Raw genomic sequence first — 17,272 nt, forward strand, 5'->3', positions numbered from 1 at the left:
ACCTCCCTTATCAGTGTGCTCCACACACTTACCATACTCTGACCTACCTCTGACCTTTTTTGGCAATTAATTACACTGTACTCCAGTCCTGCTCCCCTCCATCTAACAACTTGCTAAGATATCCTACTTATACCAAGTATCACCCTGATCCTATCCCATATTCTGTAACTCTTACTTTCAGTGTTTTCTCTCTACAAATATTAAGGTGGGGGGTTATATGGGAGGCAGGATTTAAAGGTCAGCACAACATTGTGGGCTGAAGGGCCTGTACTGTGCTGTACTATTCTATTACCAAACCTAAGAACTCTAAACATTTTTAAATTTTGTATTTCAAGCATTTCCAACATTTAGATAAATGTGAAGATGACAATGTTATTCACATAACTGTTGCAGTTGATCAGTGATTGGTTGAAGACCTGGTGTTGTCAGCCACAATAAACCATTTTGATATGAAAATGGATTCCAGGTGACTGTATGTCAATTCATAGTTGAGAAAAATTCAACTGATCCAAGGTCTGGTTTAAGTGTCTGACCTACAACTGATTTACATAAAGCTAAAGATGGAATGTTGCAAATAGTGTACATTGTTTGAGAATTAGGTTAGGATTTCATCTATTTGTTGCCCAAGTATAATTTTACAAATAAACCTGTTTATTTCAGGTCTTTTTAGAAAATATGGAGAATTTCTTGCAACAGATCACTTCCATAAGTTACATCAACTTGTTCCTGACTGAACTGAAGTAAGTGGTGTTCGTGGTGAAAACAAATAAAGAATCTTCCTTGGTATTGAAATTTGTCAACCTTCAGTGTATTTGAAACATAATCATGTAGGCAATGTAATATCCATACAAAAAAGAATTTTGATAAACACAAAAGATTCTGGAAATGTAAACAATCAAATTAATTTTGTTAGTGATATTGCAGAAAAAGCATTAGCCTAAAACACTGGAGAAAACTGTGATCTCCTTTGAAAATCTACAATAGATAGTTCATTGCCTTATTTAACTTATGGTTCTCTTCACTAATTCCCCTTTGCTGCTGAACAGGCTCACTGAGATTTCTTCCCTCCCTCCTCTCACAATTCGAGGAATAGCAACACAGATTTTATGCTTGGGTATTATGTACAATGCCTCTGCAGTCAAATAATGTTGTCAGAAGTATTACTGTCCTAAATTTCAGACTTGAAACATGTGCAGAGCTTAATGAAGGGTATTTGTAAAACTTGTCTGACAACGTGGGCTTTTATTGACCACTGATTGCACTGTACTCGAGCCCTGCCTCTCTCCACTCAACACCTTTAATGTTTTCTCTTTCCTCAGAAACTTATAAGGATGTTGCTGTGACTTGAGGACCTCAGTTATAGGGAAAGGTTGAGTGGGTTAGGACTTTATTCTTTGGAGCATGGGAGAATGAGTTGAGATTTGATAGAGATATATAAAATTACAAGTGGTATAGACAAGGTAAATGCAAGCAGGCTTTTTCCGCTGTGGTTCGGTGAGACTAGAATTAGAGGTCATGCGTGAAGGGTGAAAGGTGAAATTTTTAAGCAGAACATGAGGGGATCTTCACTCATGATACTGAGAGTGTAGAATGAACTGCTAGCGGAAGTGGTAGCTGCGGGTTTGATTTCAGCATTTAAGAGAAGTTTGATTCGCTACATGAATGGGAGGGGTATGGAGAGCTATAGTACAGGTGCAGGTCGATGAGACTAGAAAGAATAATAGTTCGGCATGGACTAGATTGGCCGAATGGGCTGTGTCTGAGCTGTAGTGCTGTGATACTGTGACTCTCTATCTCCCTGATCCTATCCCCTTATATTTCGACCTTGACTACTCTGCCCAGCCAAAGCACATTTTCCCGAGGACAAAATGTGTCCTGAGATGTCAAGCATTCCCTGATCTCACAAGAGGACACACTTCAAGTAGATCTCTTTCTTAATGATTTTATTTGTTCCTGACTGTAAATTGTTTTAAATGTAAACTAATATTAACTTTTTTTCAACATCTAAATTAAACTCAGGTTATCTTTAAATCTGATGGTTTGTTGATGTATGTGCTCTTTTCCAGAGAGGAAGATGTCACAAAAACGATGTACCCATATGTCTCAAACTCATCTACTTCTGCACCTGAGATTGGGAGTAAAGTGGACACAATCTGTGATGCATTGCGAACTGCAATGGAGAGAATAAACCCTCACAAGTAAGCAAGCAGTTTGTGGCATCTTTTCAAATCGCTGGACATGCTCCTCCCACTGTTGAAAGGTCTACTGGTTGATAGGTGAATTGGTCATTGTAAATTGTCCCATGATTAGTCTAGGATTAAGTTGGGAGATTGCTGGGCGGCATGGCTTGCAGGACCAGATGGGCTTATTCCACACTATCTCAGTAAATAAATAAAGCACTTGGGATGAATGAAATTCCTGAAGTATTTGTGCCATGGTAATGTAACAGTTAATTTGAGTACAACAAAATCCAGCCGATTCCTTTTTTCTTACTATTTTGATTGAGGGATTAGATTTGGCCTAGACATATTGAAGAACTTTGCTGCTATCATGTGCATTTCTGAAGGGGGTAGCATGCACAGGATAAGAACTGGGTTATTCAGGGAGTGAACCTTGATTAACTGAAGACTCACCGCTTTCTAGAATACTCAGCGGTGAGTCTTCAACAAAATGGTGAAGCAACAGTCTACGTGTGTGTTTGTCTCGTAAATCTATGACCTTACTCCTGAGTGGAAACTTCCACCTATGAACCATTGGTATATTCAGCAGGTCAGGCAGCACTCTCAAAAAGAGAAACAGCTAACCCTCCATTAACACGGCCAGTTTTGATGCTGCTTGACCTGCTAAGTATTTACACCATTTTCTGTTTTTATATTAGATTTTAGCGTCTGTTTTTCTTTAAGATTTGTCTGTTGAGCTGCAGCAGACATTGGAATCTTAATTAGTTGATACATTTGAATTTCCACAGGTTATCCACATTTCCATGTTCTTACATACTTCAGAGTCACCTCTTCTTCAAAAAGAATTCCTTTCTAAATTTACTTCACTTTCTATTATTTTGTACAGGTACTGTTTGCCTATACTGACCTGCCACGTACGAAAGAGTGTTCCAGAACTGGAAACTGCTCTCCAGAAAGTCCATGAGCTCAGGGGTAATATATGTTGATAATATCACTGTGTTGGAAGATGTCAATTACAACAGAAGGACCATTGTTTTTTCACATAGGAATAGGGTCACGGGGCTGACTGACTTGCTTCCTGTGTTCTAAAGGGCCTTTTCTCTTTCTTCTCAACTTTTGTTACTTTGTAGAGAACTTGCCCTTGAAGTGCGAAGGAGTATAATATGACCCGAGCTGCAACACAAGAATTCTTAGAGTAAAATCTGGATAAATATATTCAGAGAAATGTAGTTAGTGAAGGATAGTTACATAATTAGTTAAGGGCATACTGTCAATGTCAGTGAGCTAAACCAGTTCATCAATCAATTGCACTCTCCATCATTCAGAAAACACACTGTAACCTCCAAACCTGTGCTGATAACATATACACTTGTTCTTCCCAAATAATAAGCCAAAACTGGAAGTTAAAAGTGTCTCTGATTTGGTAACAAAATAATGTTATTATTACAATATAACACTTGTTATTCTTAATTTCCACAATAAAAACAGATGTTTAGAGCTGACTATTCCACTTGAATGTGTCATGCTGCTGTTTATAGTCTGCTGTTGCAGGATCTTCCCCCTCATACCCAGTTAGAATTTCCCTCTTCCTTCAACCCTTATACTAATCCGACTTTCCCCTAAATGTACCCAAGTTAATCAGCTGAACAGTGTTACAGAGTTTCACATAATGACTATTCTTTGGGTAAAAATGTTTTCCCTGCAGTCCCGTTGGTTTGTTAATTCCATATTATATTGATAGCCAAGTTGTTGCTATGATAACATCGCAAGCATTCCACTCTCTCTTTGTTGCGGGGGACGTTCTCTCATGCTATTACTATTAATACCAGAACAAAAGCCATATCATTCTTCAATAAGTGCACAGCGTTTCTTGACAAATAGCAGGATACACGAAAGAGAATTCACTGTTAAATTAAAATGAAGACGCTCTTTTGTTCTTGCTGTAAGCATTGTTTCTATCTTTTATAAATTGCAGTGAATCCTCCAAGTGACCCTGAGGCAGTCAGTACTGAGGAAGCCCTGAAATATCTCCTCTTTCTAGTAGATGTTAATGAACTGTATGATCATGCACTGGGTACATATGACTTCGAACTGGTGATGATGGTAGCAGAAAAATCACAAAAGGTTTGCAATTTTCTCCCATTTTTGTACAGAATTTAATTTTTTAAGTAACCTTTTTCATCCTTTGCCAGTTGCTGTAGAGCAAAGTACAACCTTGATCAATGAAACTGAATTAAATAATATTTTTAAATAAAGCTAAAATTGGAAAACTTGTAGTTTGGAGGTTTTATTGTGAAGAATGGTTGATATCCATAACAAGATTCACTAGAGTCAAGTAGTTGAATGGTTTTTGATAAAGACCCAGTTCCTCAATGGAATTTTGCAGACATGGTTGTTTCTCTGCTTCCTGAAAGTGGCGAATCATTGATGTCAGCTGATTCCTTAACTTGAAACAAAGAGAGAGTACCACTGATGGAATGGCTCATTTATTTTCCTGACTTTGCTGAAGACTGGGCAGTAGCAAATTCAGCATTATTATTAATGGATAAGTGAACCTAGTGGCTCGATGAAGAGAGTGGTTGGTTGGATAAATGTGGCAACTTGGGGAAAGTCAAGAGGAGAAATAAAGAAATGAGGTGACTAGGAGAAAGTGGGCTATAAGGTGGCTGATTTAAAAAAAATGTTACATTAACATTAAATTGGATTGGATTTTGAAATTGATTTTACATGTTTTAGTTCATCATAATGCACTTGTTACTTTATTGTTTTAGGATCCAAAGGAATATCTACCATTTTTAAATAAATTAAAGAAAATGGAGGCTAATTACCAGCGATATACCATTGATAAATGTTTGAAGCGTTACATTAAAGCTGTCAAGCACCTAAGTAAATGTGGTAAGTTTGGTTCCAGAGTGCTTTGAGATTTGAGGGGAAGGCCATTCATTCCAGAAATTATACATCCAAAGGACAAAAGGTGCATGTTATACAGGCTTGTGTGCAAGGAATTTATCAATATGTATTATTTGTGCTTCTGTCCATGCTTATGCATGTAAAGTAGGTGGAAGAGATGACTGATTTGCAAAACCTCCAGATTTTCTGTTTCATGGGAATTTTTAAAAACTTTTTTTAAAGACTGATAGTTCCTCCTTTGAAAATGTGATCTCAGCACTCTTCCAGTTCTGACGTGTTGGATCTCTTTAGTCATAGCTTGCTTTTTGGTCACCAAAATATTGTAACCATTTTCTTAATTTCAATAAGGCATAAGGTTGCATGTTTGCAATATTATGAATCACTGTCAGGCCAGTTGATATATTGTATTGTGTGCAGTTATCTTGATAACTGGCAGTGACCTACATTCTTTATTGTTCAGTAATGGTAATTTGCATTTAATGTCCCCTTTTAATGGGTGGAATGTCCCAAAAAGTTGTGTATTTTCATTCCAAGCCATGCAAGGGGATATTAGGTTATGGTCAGAGTAAGTTTTAATGAGTGTCATGAAATCATAGTTTTAACAAGCATCATAAGTTATAAATTGACTGAGACATGGGCGGTGGGGGGTGGATCTCTAGTTCCAGTCTTTCATGGTTGAGGAGGTTTTAAGTGATGGAGTGATTTAAGTTTGAGATGAGCAAGAAGTCTGGGGGACCAGCACAGGCCTTGCAGGTTTTTGAACCAGGTGGTCACAGATATGGAGAAATTATTTTGACTTTGGAAGAAAATACACAAGCCTCAGTATCCACACCATCAGGTTCAGGAACAATTTCTCCTCAGCCATCAGGCTCTTGAACCAGAGGAGCTAACCTTACTCGACCCATCACCGAATTCTTCCCACAACCTATGGACTCACTTTCAAGGAATCTATGTCTCATGTCCTCAATATTTATTGGTTTTTTTTCTCTTTTGTATTTGAAGTTTATTGTCCTTTGCACATTGGTTGTTTGTCTGTCCTGTTGGTTGCAATCTTTAGTTTTCTTGCCAGCATACACAGTAAATCCAAGAAACACAATGAATCTCAGGATGACATGTATGTATTTTGATAATAAATTTTCTTTGAACCTTAAACTTTGAAATAAGTATAAGAATTTTAGAATTAGCAAACAGTGCTGTATGTAGTTCAGTGAGCCCAGGGGCATTGTTTGTAGAATTGGTGTCCATTACGATGCAGCCTAAAGGATTTTGGATAATTTCAGGTTTATGGAGGTTGGGGAGGCAGGCCAGCTGAGCAAAGATGTAGTCAAGTGTGGAGGTAACAAGAGATGAAGTGAGAGCATTGGGTGGTGGGGGGGGGGGGGGGATAGTGAGCAACACTACCAAGCTGGAAATTAGGTTCTTTTGGTTGGGAAAATATGGGATCAGACACTGCTCAGTTTCACCCAGGATGACATGTTTAGAAATGGCCTGTTTGAGCATCAGATAGTGCCTAGTGTGAGGGATGTTTTAACAACTAGAAAAGAAAGTTTGTGCTGTGAACCCTGAAAATTCATTTTATCTTTTCAATATATGTTGGAAAAGATTTCTGCTCTTGCCATACTTTTGTACAGGAAATTAGAGATGGTGGGCAGAGATAGTCAGCAGAGATGAAAGTGGGGTAGAACCAGGTTTTGCCGGGGCACATGGGAAATCTGCTATTTCTATGTGCTGTCCCTGAGGAAGAGAATATAAATGCTAAATAGAAGGGAAAGAAGGATAGATCCCTGACGGTTAGTGTAGATTAGATCGGAATGGAAGTATCTAGATGATGAAATTAATGGTGTAGATGGTGTCATAACAATGGCTGCAGATTAGTTGAAGGGTTGGATAGGGTATTTTGGTTTTCTGGCAATCACGTAGAATGTTTAGATCTGTTGTGGTGCTGTAACGGGAACAGAAACCTTTTGGAGGGATTCCAAAATGGAATAGTGCGAATTAGTATTCAGTGGGCTTTTTAAAGCATGTTATTAATAACGTCATTGAAAAGGCCTACTAAATACTCTCCTTTATTAGTTGAGGTACAGAATGTGACAACAGAAGTTAAGCTAATATTGCATACAAACTGAATACGTACAAGTTGGTCACCATGTTATTTAAAAGATGTAATTGTGGATTAATTTGTAGATCATAGCTACAAGGAAGAATTGAATTGACTGTTTTTTTTTGAACAGAGGAGGCAGGGTGGATACTGAAGTGCATAAATAGTCACAGCGAGAACAGGCCCTTTAGCCTCAAATCAATCATTTACACTGATCTTCCATCAATCCCACATTCTCATCTACATTACCTCAATTCTACTATTCACTTAAAAGTAAGAGCCTAGGTAAAGTAAATAGAAAAGACAAATTTTCCATAGCAGAGTGGTTTAAGAGGGGATAAAAGCAAACAGCATAGAAGTTTAGTAAAAAGATAAGGAACACTTTTTTCACCCCAATTGTGGAGCTCATTCCTTGAAAATGTTGTACAGGTAGAAACCCCGAGCACATTCAAGCTATACTTAAATGTGTACAAAAAGAGCAACGACCTGCAGAGTTGTGGACCTACTGTTTTGCTAAAAGGTAGGATTAGGCTGGAGAACTGTTGTTTACCAGCAGGGACATTGTCTGTGTGGTTAGATAAAAATCTGTTTTATTCAGACAATATGGAGATGAAAGATGCTTGCTTTTGAGAATGTAAAAAAGAATGCTTTTTATTATGTGTAATGGTCAGTTTGATGGAGGTGGGAGTAATATGAGATTATTTTCATTTGAATCAAGTACCAACAGTTTTTTAGTATCTTGAATAATGAAATCAGACTTGAAATTTACATGTTTATCACTCTCCATTTTAATATTTGGATCTGGGTTATGACAGCATTTAGAGGGGAAATGTTTTGGTTACTGGTTCCCTTTGGACCGGACTTTTAACAGGACTGAAAGTGGAAGCAATGAGTAAAACCTAATACCATAACATACATTTAATGTAAATTTATGGCAGAACAATTACAGTCGCTATACTGTGCATTTATTTGGAAATTCTGGATAAAAGTATGTTTACTTTGAATGAGTGGGGGCTGAAGTTGGTGGAACTTGTGTGCTGTTGGATTTGGCAAGGGAGATGCATTTGTTTATCTGTCATCCTCATGGGAACACTTCTCGTGCCTTTGAATTATTACATATGGAAGGGATACCATCAGTAACGTAAACACATTTTAATTCTCAAAGTATGCTTTGATGTGATGTGGGTGTAGCACTGTATTGCACCATCAGTCTGATGTCAGTTTCTTTCAGGTCGTCAGCATTTCACTGAGCTTCTAAACTTGGTAAAGGACCAAAAGATGTACAGTGATGCCTTAAAATTATTCCCGGCAAACAGCCAAGAATACAGGGTATGTTCAAGCTGGTGCCTATTTGCACTAATCAACCAAATCAGAATTCAGAATTAGAATCTGATTTATTATCACTGACGAATGTTATGAAATTTGTTCTTTGTGGCAGCAGTGCAATGTAATACCTAAAAATTACTATGTTACAATAAAAAATATTTTAACTAAATAGTGCAGAAGAGTGAGGCAGTGTTTATGGGTTCATGGACTGTTTAGAAATTTGACAGTGGAGGGGAAGATACTTTACCTAAAATATTAAGTGTGTCTTCAAGCTCCTGTACCTCCTCCTTAATGATAGTAATATGAAGAGTCTATGTCCTGGGTGGCGAGGGTCCTTTGTGACAGATGCCACCTTCTTGAGGCATCTCCTTTTGAAGGTGTCCTTGATGATGGGGAGGCTAGTGCCCATGATGGAGCTGGCCGAGTTTACAACCCTCTGCAGTATTTTCAATAATGTGCTTTGGCACCTCTATATCAGACAGCGATTCAACCAGTTGGAGTACTCACGTGTTACATCTGTAGAAATTTGCTAGTCTTTGGTATCATACCAAATTTCCTCAGTCTCCTAAAGAAATACAGCTGCTGGCATGCTTTTTTTTCATAATTTCATCTATATGTTGGCCAGGATAGATCCTCAGATATGCTCACAGCAGGAACTTGAGGGTCCTCATCTCTCAATGAGGACTGGTGTGTGTGTGTGTTCTCCTGACTTCCCCTTCCTGAAGTCCACAATTAATTCCTTGGTCTTACTGACATCAGTGCAAGGTTGTTGTTACAACACCTCTCAACCACCTGATCTATCTCTCTCCTGTATGCCTCTCCGTTACCATCTGATATTCTACCAGCAGCAGATGTATCATCAACAAATTTACAGATGGCACATGAGCAGTGGCTCTATAATGAAAAGCATTTTTTAAATTTATGTTAATTGTGTCTAAAAGGTTTGTTTTGTAGATAATGGTGAGAGTACAGGTAACAAATGTAAGAATAAATACCAATTAAGCATAGGGAATAGATTATGCTTTTTTCACAACGTGCCTTCCAAAATCAGTCCGAGAAATATCAAAAAATGTTATCTCTCAGTTTGGATTGAACAAGGCCTTTTATTCTTTTAGCAATAAGACCTGAAGATTAAAACAAGTTGAACCTGTTGAACTGATTGATGCAGAAGGAGTGAGTCCCTCAAATAGGAAAATTCAAACCAAAGAGCTATAAATGCAAAGCAGTTACTAATAATTGCTGTGAAGAAATCAGGAGGAACATCTTTATTCACAGTGGTCCTGAGCTTGCCAGCACACAAATAGCTATAAAAAGAAAATGAATTGAGAGAGGAAAAACATAGAAAAGACATCCTAAAAGGCTGAACTGAGGTGGATAGAGAAAGGAGAATTGTGTGAAGCATAAACACCATTCTGAAAAAATTAATAATCAAATGCATCAATAACACAGAAAACACAAATGAAAGCAGTGTAGGGGTTAAGCAGGCAAAACAAATAGATAAAACGTACTGCAGAGCCTAATTAGTTTTTGGTCTATTCACTAACGTTTAACCTGGAGAAATTGAAAATAAGTTGTTTAGATTTTGAAAGTGTTTGTTAAAATCTTATTAAAGTTTAAAGACAACAGTAATTGGCTTGCTTTGTGCTGTTTATTGTAAGGAACACATTGGAGATGAATTTTAGTAAGCAGGCAGTAATCCATAATGTTATTCCTGATGCTGGTTTTTGTTACCTTTTTATTTCAGGACATTAATGTTGCATTTGGCGAGTACCTCATCGAGAAGCAATACTTTGAGCAGGCAGGGCTGATCTTCACACGATCTGGGGAATATGAAAAGGCACTGAATGCTTTCCTGCAGTGCTGCAATTGGCAGCAGGCCCTTTGCATGGCTGCTCAGCTCCACTATACTGATGACAAAATGATTAACATAGCACGCACCTTAGCAGGTAAGGACGGGAAAATCTTCCATGAAGATCATACTGATAAGACAGGTTTGCTTTTGAGCTGTTCCACTAGTTTAATCTTGCATTCGTGTGTTTTGCCCAACAAAGATTAACACAACATAATTTATTAAATTTTCAGCAGTCCAGCAGCAGCACTGGCAGTATGTTTAGGGAGAGAGCTCCATATTTCCAGATGGTATGCAGCCACTTGTTGCTGTACTTATTTTTGTCCTGTATACTATTTACTCTGTATCATACAGGCAAGAAATTTCATTGCACTCTGGTGTATATGACATAAACTACTCTCAGTCTGAATCTGCTTTTGGGCATCACTCCTGAATGACTTGGTTCCTAAGTTTCAGCCACTTCCAACAGAAGCTTGTCTGCACCTTGCTGCCGAACTAGTTGTTGTGTTGAAATGTGTCTCTGTTACACCAGTGCAGTTCTGAGACTGAATTGAAGCCCATTATTCTCCACTGAGAGGCTTCTATTCTGCAACTGACTAAATAAAATTGCTACCAGCTACTTCAAAATGTGGAGAAATATTTCATCAAATATTACTGACATTCCTCACTCTGAAAAGTCGAAAGTTAGAGAAAAAAAATCTGGTGTTTTCCAGGGCGATTGAAGGAACACCGCAGATATTCTGAGGCAGCCTTAATCCTGGAACAGTATGCTCAGGTAAATGTACCTTGGATTCTCAAGCAAGTGCAAAGCATAGTAGTCAATTTCAGCAGCCCGCAGTCTGTTTAAATGTTATCCGACTGCAGAACTGATGACTTAAATGTTAAACTTACTATTGGACATCCTTCAGCTATTCTGAAGTACAGATTTTACAATTGTACATCAATTTAGAAAATACTGTTCAGTTATTCCCATTTTATCCAGGTAATGTTTCCCAAATAAATATGGAAAGAAAATGATCAGGCATACTATGCAAGAGTTTTGGTTTGATAGCTATAACCTATGTTATTTTAAGTCTTTAAGTATGAGTTCACAGATACCAGAGAGAGGTAGGTGCACCTCTGCATGTATGCAATTGATTGACATTTTCAGTAAGCTTAATAGTTTACCTTCTGCATTATATTAGGCAGGCTTTGCACTTTTTTTATAACTAGATATTATTTGAATTGTATTTTACATATATTGCATTTTCCCAGTAATATTGATGTAACATTGTAACACACATCCGCTTGTTTCAAGAGCCACTATTTTTAGCTTTCATTTCTACTCAAATTTAATTGACTTTTTGCTGTAATAAAAATTTTTCAAAAGCCAGAGATTGCAGATATTTTAAAAGTATGTGCTTGATAAAGGATTCTTTAATTCACTTTAAGAGTGATAAGCTAATATAGTTTGATTAAAACAGTTAATAGTATGTTTATCATAAAATAGCCATGTTTTGGCAAATTATCTGAATCATGTCTTTGATTAACCTGATATTACATGGCAGTAAATAACATTAAGATGCCAAGCAGAACTTTGTATTGTAATTGTGTTAATATTAATTTTCAAAATAAATTAAAATTATTTTGCTTAATTATATTCTTGTCCCAAGAGATCCACCTGAAATGTTACTCATGGTGAGTTAGTTACTTGTCTATTTCTAGGAATGATATTTTCTAAATTGATGCACGATTGTAAAATCTGTACTTAAATGGGAGAGAATTGCTGCTTGACGACCTGTAATCAGTTGCTGCTCTTTGGCCAGTGTATGATCAATTGTATTAGACAATAGACAACAGGTGCAGAAGTAGACCATTCGGCTCCTCGAGTAAAAGACAGCTAAACAGAAACACCTGGCCAAAATAAGCCTAACCTATGTGATGCCACATGTATTAAGTGAAAATACTCAAAATGAAAAATGTAAGGGGTGAAATTTCTTTGAAATTGTGCAGACTCAGTCAAGTTCTCCTAAATTTAGAAGGGAGATGGAGGACAGGTTAGCTTTATTTATATTTTGGAAATTTTTGATTGACGAATGGGCTACGATGCAGGCACATAACTGACCAGGTTTTCATCTGAAATCATATGCTCATTTAAGCTATGCTCAAACTGGTAGTAGACATGGATTTGTGACTGGGACTTCTTGTGCTTTTCTACCTGCCTCTGAACTAATTACTGTGACTATGTAGGAAAGAGCAATCCAGCACAGCTGACTGCTGAAGCTTATTGTGATCTTTACCTGATCAGTGTTTGCAATACTCTTACCACAGTTTTCTGCTGTAACAGAGCAAAAGCAGGCAGAGGGATCGGCAAGTTTGTCTTGCTCACACCAGCATGCTTGGACAGTAGCTAAAATAAAGAGAGATGGTGTTTTGGGTTTCATTTACAAAGCTGATTATCATCCACTATGCTAGGAGTTTAGTAGAACATCTTTATAGAACAGCAGTTAGACCGCAGCTTTAAAATATTGTTGGTATTTCTAGGCACCGCCTTAAGGAGCCTGTCGGGCCTTAGAAAGGATACAGAGGTGATTTACTTGAATGGTACCTGGTGAAAGACATTGTTTGTACAGTGAGATTTATTTTACTTGGAGAAGAGGAATGATAACATTATGAAGAGCTTTGATGGGCTACTTTGGGCGGTATGGTAGTGTAGTGATGAGCACAATGCTTTACAGTGCCAGCGACCCAGGTTCAATTGTAGCCGCTTCCCTGATGACTGCGTGAGTTTCTCCCGCAGGTGCTCCAGTTTCCTCCTACAGGCTAAAGACGTACACCAGTGGTTAGATTAGGTCCTTGTAAATTGTCCCTTGATTAGGCTAGGATTAAATCGGAACAGCTGGAGGGGCCTATTCGGTGCTGTATCTAGTAAAATAAAAAAAAGTCTCTTTCCAATAACCAGAGATAAACTTGGCCTCAAACTTAAAGTAGGTTGCAAAAGAACAACAAGCAAGATGTTGCAGTGGTGGGTGATAACATTTCAGCAAATTGGTGTTAGTTACACTGTCCCTTTGAAAGTTTGATAGAAGTAGATACTTTTGTAACTACCAGACAATTAGACAAACACTTGCAGAAGGAGGATGTGGAGGAAGAGCAAGAGGAGCAGGCCTAACTGCGCAACTCAGCTAAAGGCCCAGTAAGGCAACTGGGCTCATTCTGTACTTCAAGACCATACAATTCCAACTGGTTGTCTTTTTAGAACATAGACTAGTACAGCACATTACAGGCCCTTCGGCCCACAATGTTGCGCCGACCCTCAAACCCTGCCTCCCATATAACCCCCCCCCCACCTTAAATTCCTCCATATACCTGTCCAGTAGTCTCTTAAACTTCACTAGTATATCTGCCTCCACCACTGACTCAGGCAGTGCATTCCATGTACCAGCCACTCTCTGAGTGAAAAACCTTCCTCTAATATGCCCCTAGAACTTCCCTCCCCTTACCTTAAAGCCATGTCCTCTTGTACTGAGCAGTGGTGCCCTGGGGAAGAGGCGCTGGCTGTCCACTCCGTCTATTCCTCTTAATATCTTGTACACCTCTATCATGTCTCCTCTCATCCTCCTTCTCTCCAAAGAGTAAAGCCCTAGCTCCCTTAATCTCTGATCATAATCCATACTCTCTAAACCAGGCAGCATCCTGGTAAATCTCCTCTGTACCCTTTCCAATGCTTCCACATTCTTCCTATACTGAGGCAACCAGAACTGGACACAGTACTCCAAGTGTGACCTAACTAGAGTTTTATAGAGCTACATCATTACATCGCGACTCTTAAACTCTATCCCTCGACTTATGAAAGCTAACACCCCACAAGCTTTCTTAACTACCCTATCTACCTGTGAGGCAACTTTCAGAGATCTGTGGACATGTACCCCCAGATCCCTCTGCTCCTCCACACTACCAAGTATCCTGCCATTTACTTTGTACTCTGCCTTGGAGTTTGTCCTTCCAAAGTGTACCACCTCACACTTCTCCAGGTTGAACTCCATCTGCCACTTCTCAGCCCACTTCTGCATCCTATCAATGTCTCTCTGCAATCTTCGACAATCCTCTACACTATCTACAACACCACCAGCCTTTGTGTCATCTGCAAACTTGCCAAACTTCCCTTCTATCCCCACATCCAGGTCGTTAATAAAAATCACAAAAAGTAGATGCCAGAACAGATCCTTGTGGGACACCACTAGTCACAACCCTAAAATCTGAATGTACTCCCTCCACCACGACCCTCTGCCTTCTGCAGGCAAGCCAATTCTGAATCCACCTGGCCAAACTTCCCTGGATCCCATGCCTTCTGATTTTCTGAATAAGCCTACCATGTGGAACCTTGTCAAATGCCTTATTAAAATCCATGTAGATCACATCCACTGCACTACCCTCATCTATATGCCTGGTCACTTCCTCAAAAGAACTCTATCAGGCTTGTTAGGCACGATCTGCCCTTCACAAAGCCATGCTGATTGTCCCTGATCAGACCATGATTCTCTAAATGACCATAGATCCTATCTCTAAGAATCTTTTCCAACAGCTTTCCCACCACAGACGTAAGGCTCACTGGTCTGTAATTACCTGGACTATCCCTACTACCTTTTTTGAATAAGGGGACAGCATTCGCCTCCCTCCAATCCTCCGGTACCATTCCCATGGGCAATGAGGACATAAAGATCCTAGCCAGAAGTTCAGCAATCTCTTCCCTTGCCTCATGGAGCAGCCTGGGGAATATTCCGTCAGGCCCCGGGGACTTATCCGTCCTCATGTATTTTAACAACTCTAACACCTCCTCTCCTTTAATATTAACATGCTCCAGAACATTAACCTCACTCATATTGTCTTCATTGTCATCAAGTTCCTTCTCAGTGGTGAATACCAAAGAGAAGTATTCATTGAGGACCTCGCTCACTTCCACAGCCTCTAGGCACATCTTCCCACTTTTATCTCTAATCGGTCCTACCTTCATTCCTGTCATCCTTTTGTTCTTCACATAATTGAAGAATGCCTTGGGGTTTTCCTTTACCCTACTCGCCAAGGCCTCCTTATGCCCCTTTCTTGCTCTTCTCAGCCCCTTCTTAAACTCCTTTCTTGCTACCCTATATTCCTCAATAGACCCATCTGATCCTTGCTTCCTAAACCTCGTGTATGCTGCCTTCTTCCACCTGACTAGATTTTCCATTTCACTTGTCACCCAAAGTTCCTTCACCCTACCGTTCTTTATCTTCCTCACCGGGACAAATTTATCCCTAACATCCTGCAAGAGATCCCTAAACATCGACCACATGTCCATAGTACATTTCCCTGCAAAATCGTCATCCCAATTCACACCAGCAAGTTCTAGCCTCATAGCCTCATAATTTGCTCTTCCCCAATTAAAAATTTTCCTGTCCTCTCTGATTCTATCCTTTTCCACGATAATGCTAAAGGTTAGTGAGCGGTGACCACTGTCCCCCAGATGCTCACCCACCGACAGATCTGTGACCTGACCCACTTTGTTACCACTGATTGTTGAAGAATTACTTCAATGATTCCATGCTGACTTTCACCCTTGGAATGAGTCAAATCCAGATCCTGAAGAGTCCTGACGAAGGGTCTCGGCCCGAAACGTCGACAGTACTTCTCCTTATTGATGCTACCTGGCCTGCTGTGTTCCACCAGCATTTTGTGTGTGTTGTCCTAAAGAGTTTTCTCAGTTGGTTTCCAAAGTTATTTAAACATTGGTTATTAAACTAGTGGCATGTCAGTAGTGAATGGAGAATGAGGAAAACCATAGAGTTCAGTTGTTTGTTTTAGACAAGTTTTTTTGTAGCTGTTTAAAATATAAATAACTCACATTTAGAAAATATTTCTGATCTGCGCTAACTTTTCACTGTTCTTTCCCAAAGGATGGCCGTGTCCACGGCTTCATACGCTCATTGCAACCTGTAGAACTTTGTGTCTATTTAGATGTTCATGAGAACTTATGATATTTCTCACTGCAGGACTGTGAAGAAGCCATTACATCATTTTTAGAAGGATGTGCCTGGGAAGAGTCATTAAGACTGGTACTATTTTTAAATAATGTCAATTCATTCAAGTAGAGCTCACAAATTTATATTTTTGAAAGGAAGCCAAACAGAGTTTCATTGTATCTATGTATAATGACAATAAAGATCTTTCATTCATTCATTCATTCACACATTTCTTGATTAATTTGTTGTATCAACTTATAGAATAAGGATATATTACTTATAAAACGTTGTTCCCATTTTGTGTTCCCGGAATCACCCCCATGTGTTGGAATATAACTGCATCCTATTCCCATTCCACCTTGTTTGTTATTTGGTTAGTCAGCCAAAGCTTTTATAATTCTTCTGGAATAAACTTATTATTTCACAGCCCCTCAATAACCATGGTCTTTGCAAATTTTACAAGCTGAATACAGTCTCTAATTGTTAACATCTGTATGCAAATATTTTGCTCTAATTTTGTACTTTTGCTTCAGTGTTGTATATAAAAACTAATGTTTAAATAACGCCTTTTGCAGCCTTGGAAAATCCCAAGCCTATGAGGTATTTTTTGAAGAGCAGGTGCTTTTATACTGTAGGAAATGGCCATAAATCTATGCACAACAAACTCCCACAAAAAGCAATGAAGTTTTTAATGATGTTGACTGAGCAACAAATACTACCACTACCATTAAAATATATAACAAAGCAAATTTCTCCAATTTTCCTAGATTTATAAGTACAACAGGAGTGATATTTTGGAAACAAACCTGAAACCTTCCATATTGGAAGGTAGGTGATATATTTTCCATCCTTTGCTGAATGTTTCACTGGTGATGTTTTCTGGTTCAGACTAACATTATCGTTTTCAAATATTATTCCTCACGGGTACCAC

At 38.7% G+C, this 17,272-nt stretch overlaps 1 protein-coding gene across 3 annotated transcripts in view; it reads left to right on the plus strand.

Annotated features, from left to right (window-relative positions):
- Positions 1-17,272, plus strand: part of elp1 (elongator acetyltransferase complex subunit 1) — a 91,532-nt gene that overhangs the window by 60,954 nt on the left and 13,306 nt on the right. For all 3 annotated transcript variants that reach the window (XM_059974769.1, XM_059974770.1, XM_059974771.1), the window contains 10 exons: positions 661-740; positions 2,067-2,198; positions 3,067-3,152; positions 4,156-4,304; positions 4,952-5,075; positions 8,420-8,517; positions 10,259-10,460; positions 11,077-11,138; positions 16,372-16,434; positions 17,109-17,169. In XM_059974769.1, the coding sequence (XP_059830752.1) occupies positions 661-740; positions 2,067-2,198; positions 3,067-3,152; positions 4,156-4,304; positions 4,952-5,075; positions 8,420-8,517; positions 10,259-10,460; positions 11,077-11,138; positions 16,372-16,434; positions 17,109-17,169 (1,057 nt within the window). The remainder of the gene's footprint in view (positions 1-660; positions 741-2,066; positions 2,199-3,066; positions 3,153-4,155; positions 4,305-4,951; positions 5,076-8,419; positions 8,518-10,258; positions 10,461-11,076; positions 11,139-16,371; positions 16,435-17,108; positions 17,170-17,272) is intronic.

Source organism: Hypanus sabinus, chromosome 7, assembly GCF_030144855.1.
Source record: "Hypanus sabinus isolate sHypSab1 chromosome 7, sHypSab1.hap1, whole genome shotgun sequence".
In the NCBI taxonomy this organism is placed as follows: Eukaryota; Metazoa; Chordata; class Chondrichthyes; order Myliobatiformes; family Dasyatidae; genus Hypanus; species Hypanus sabinus.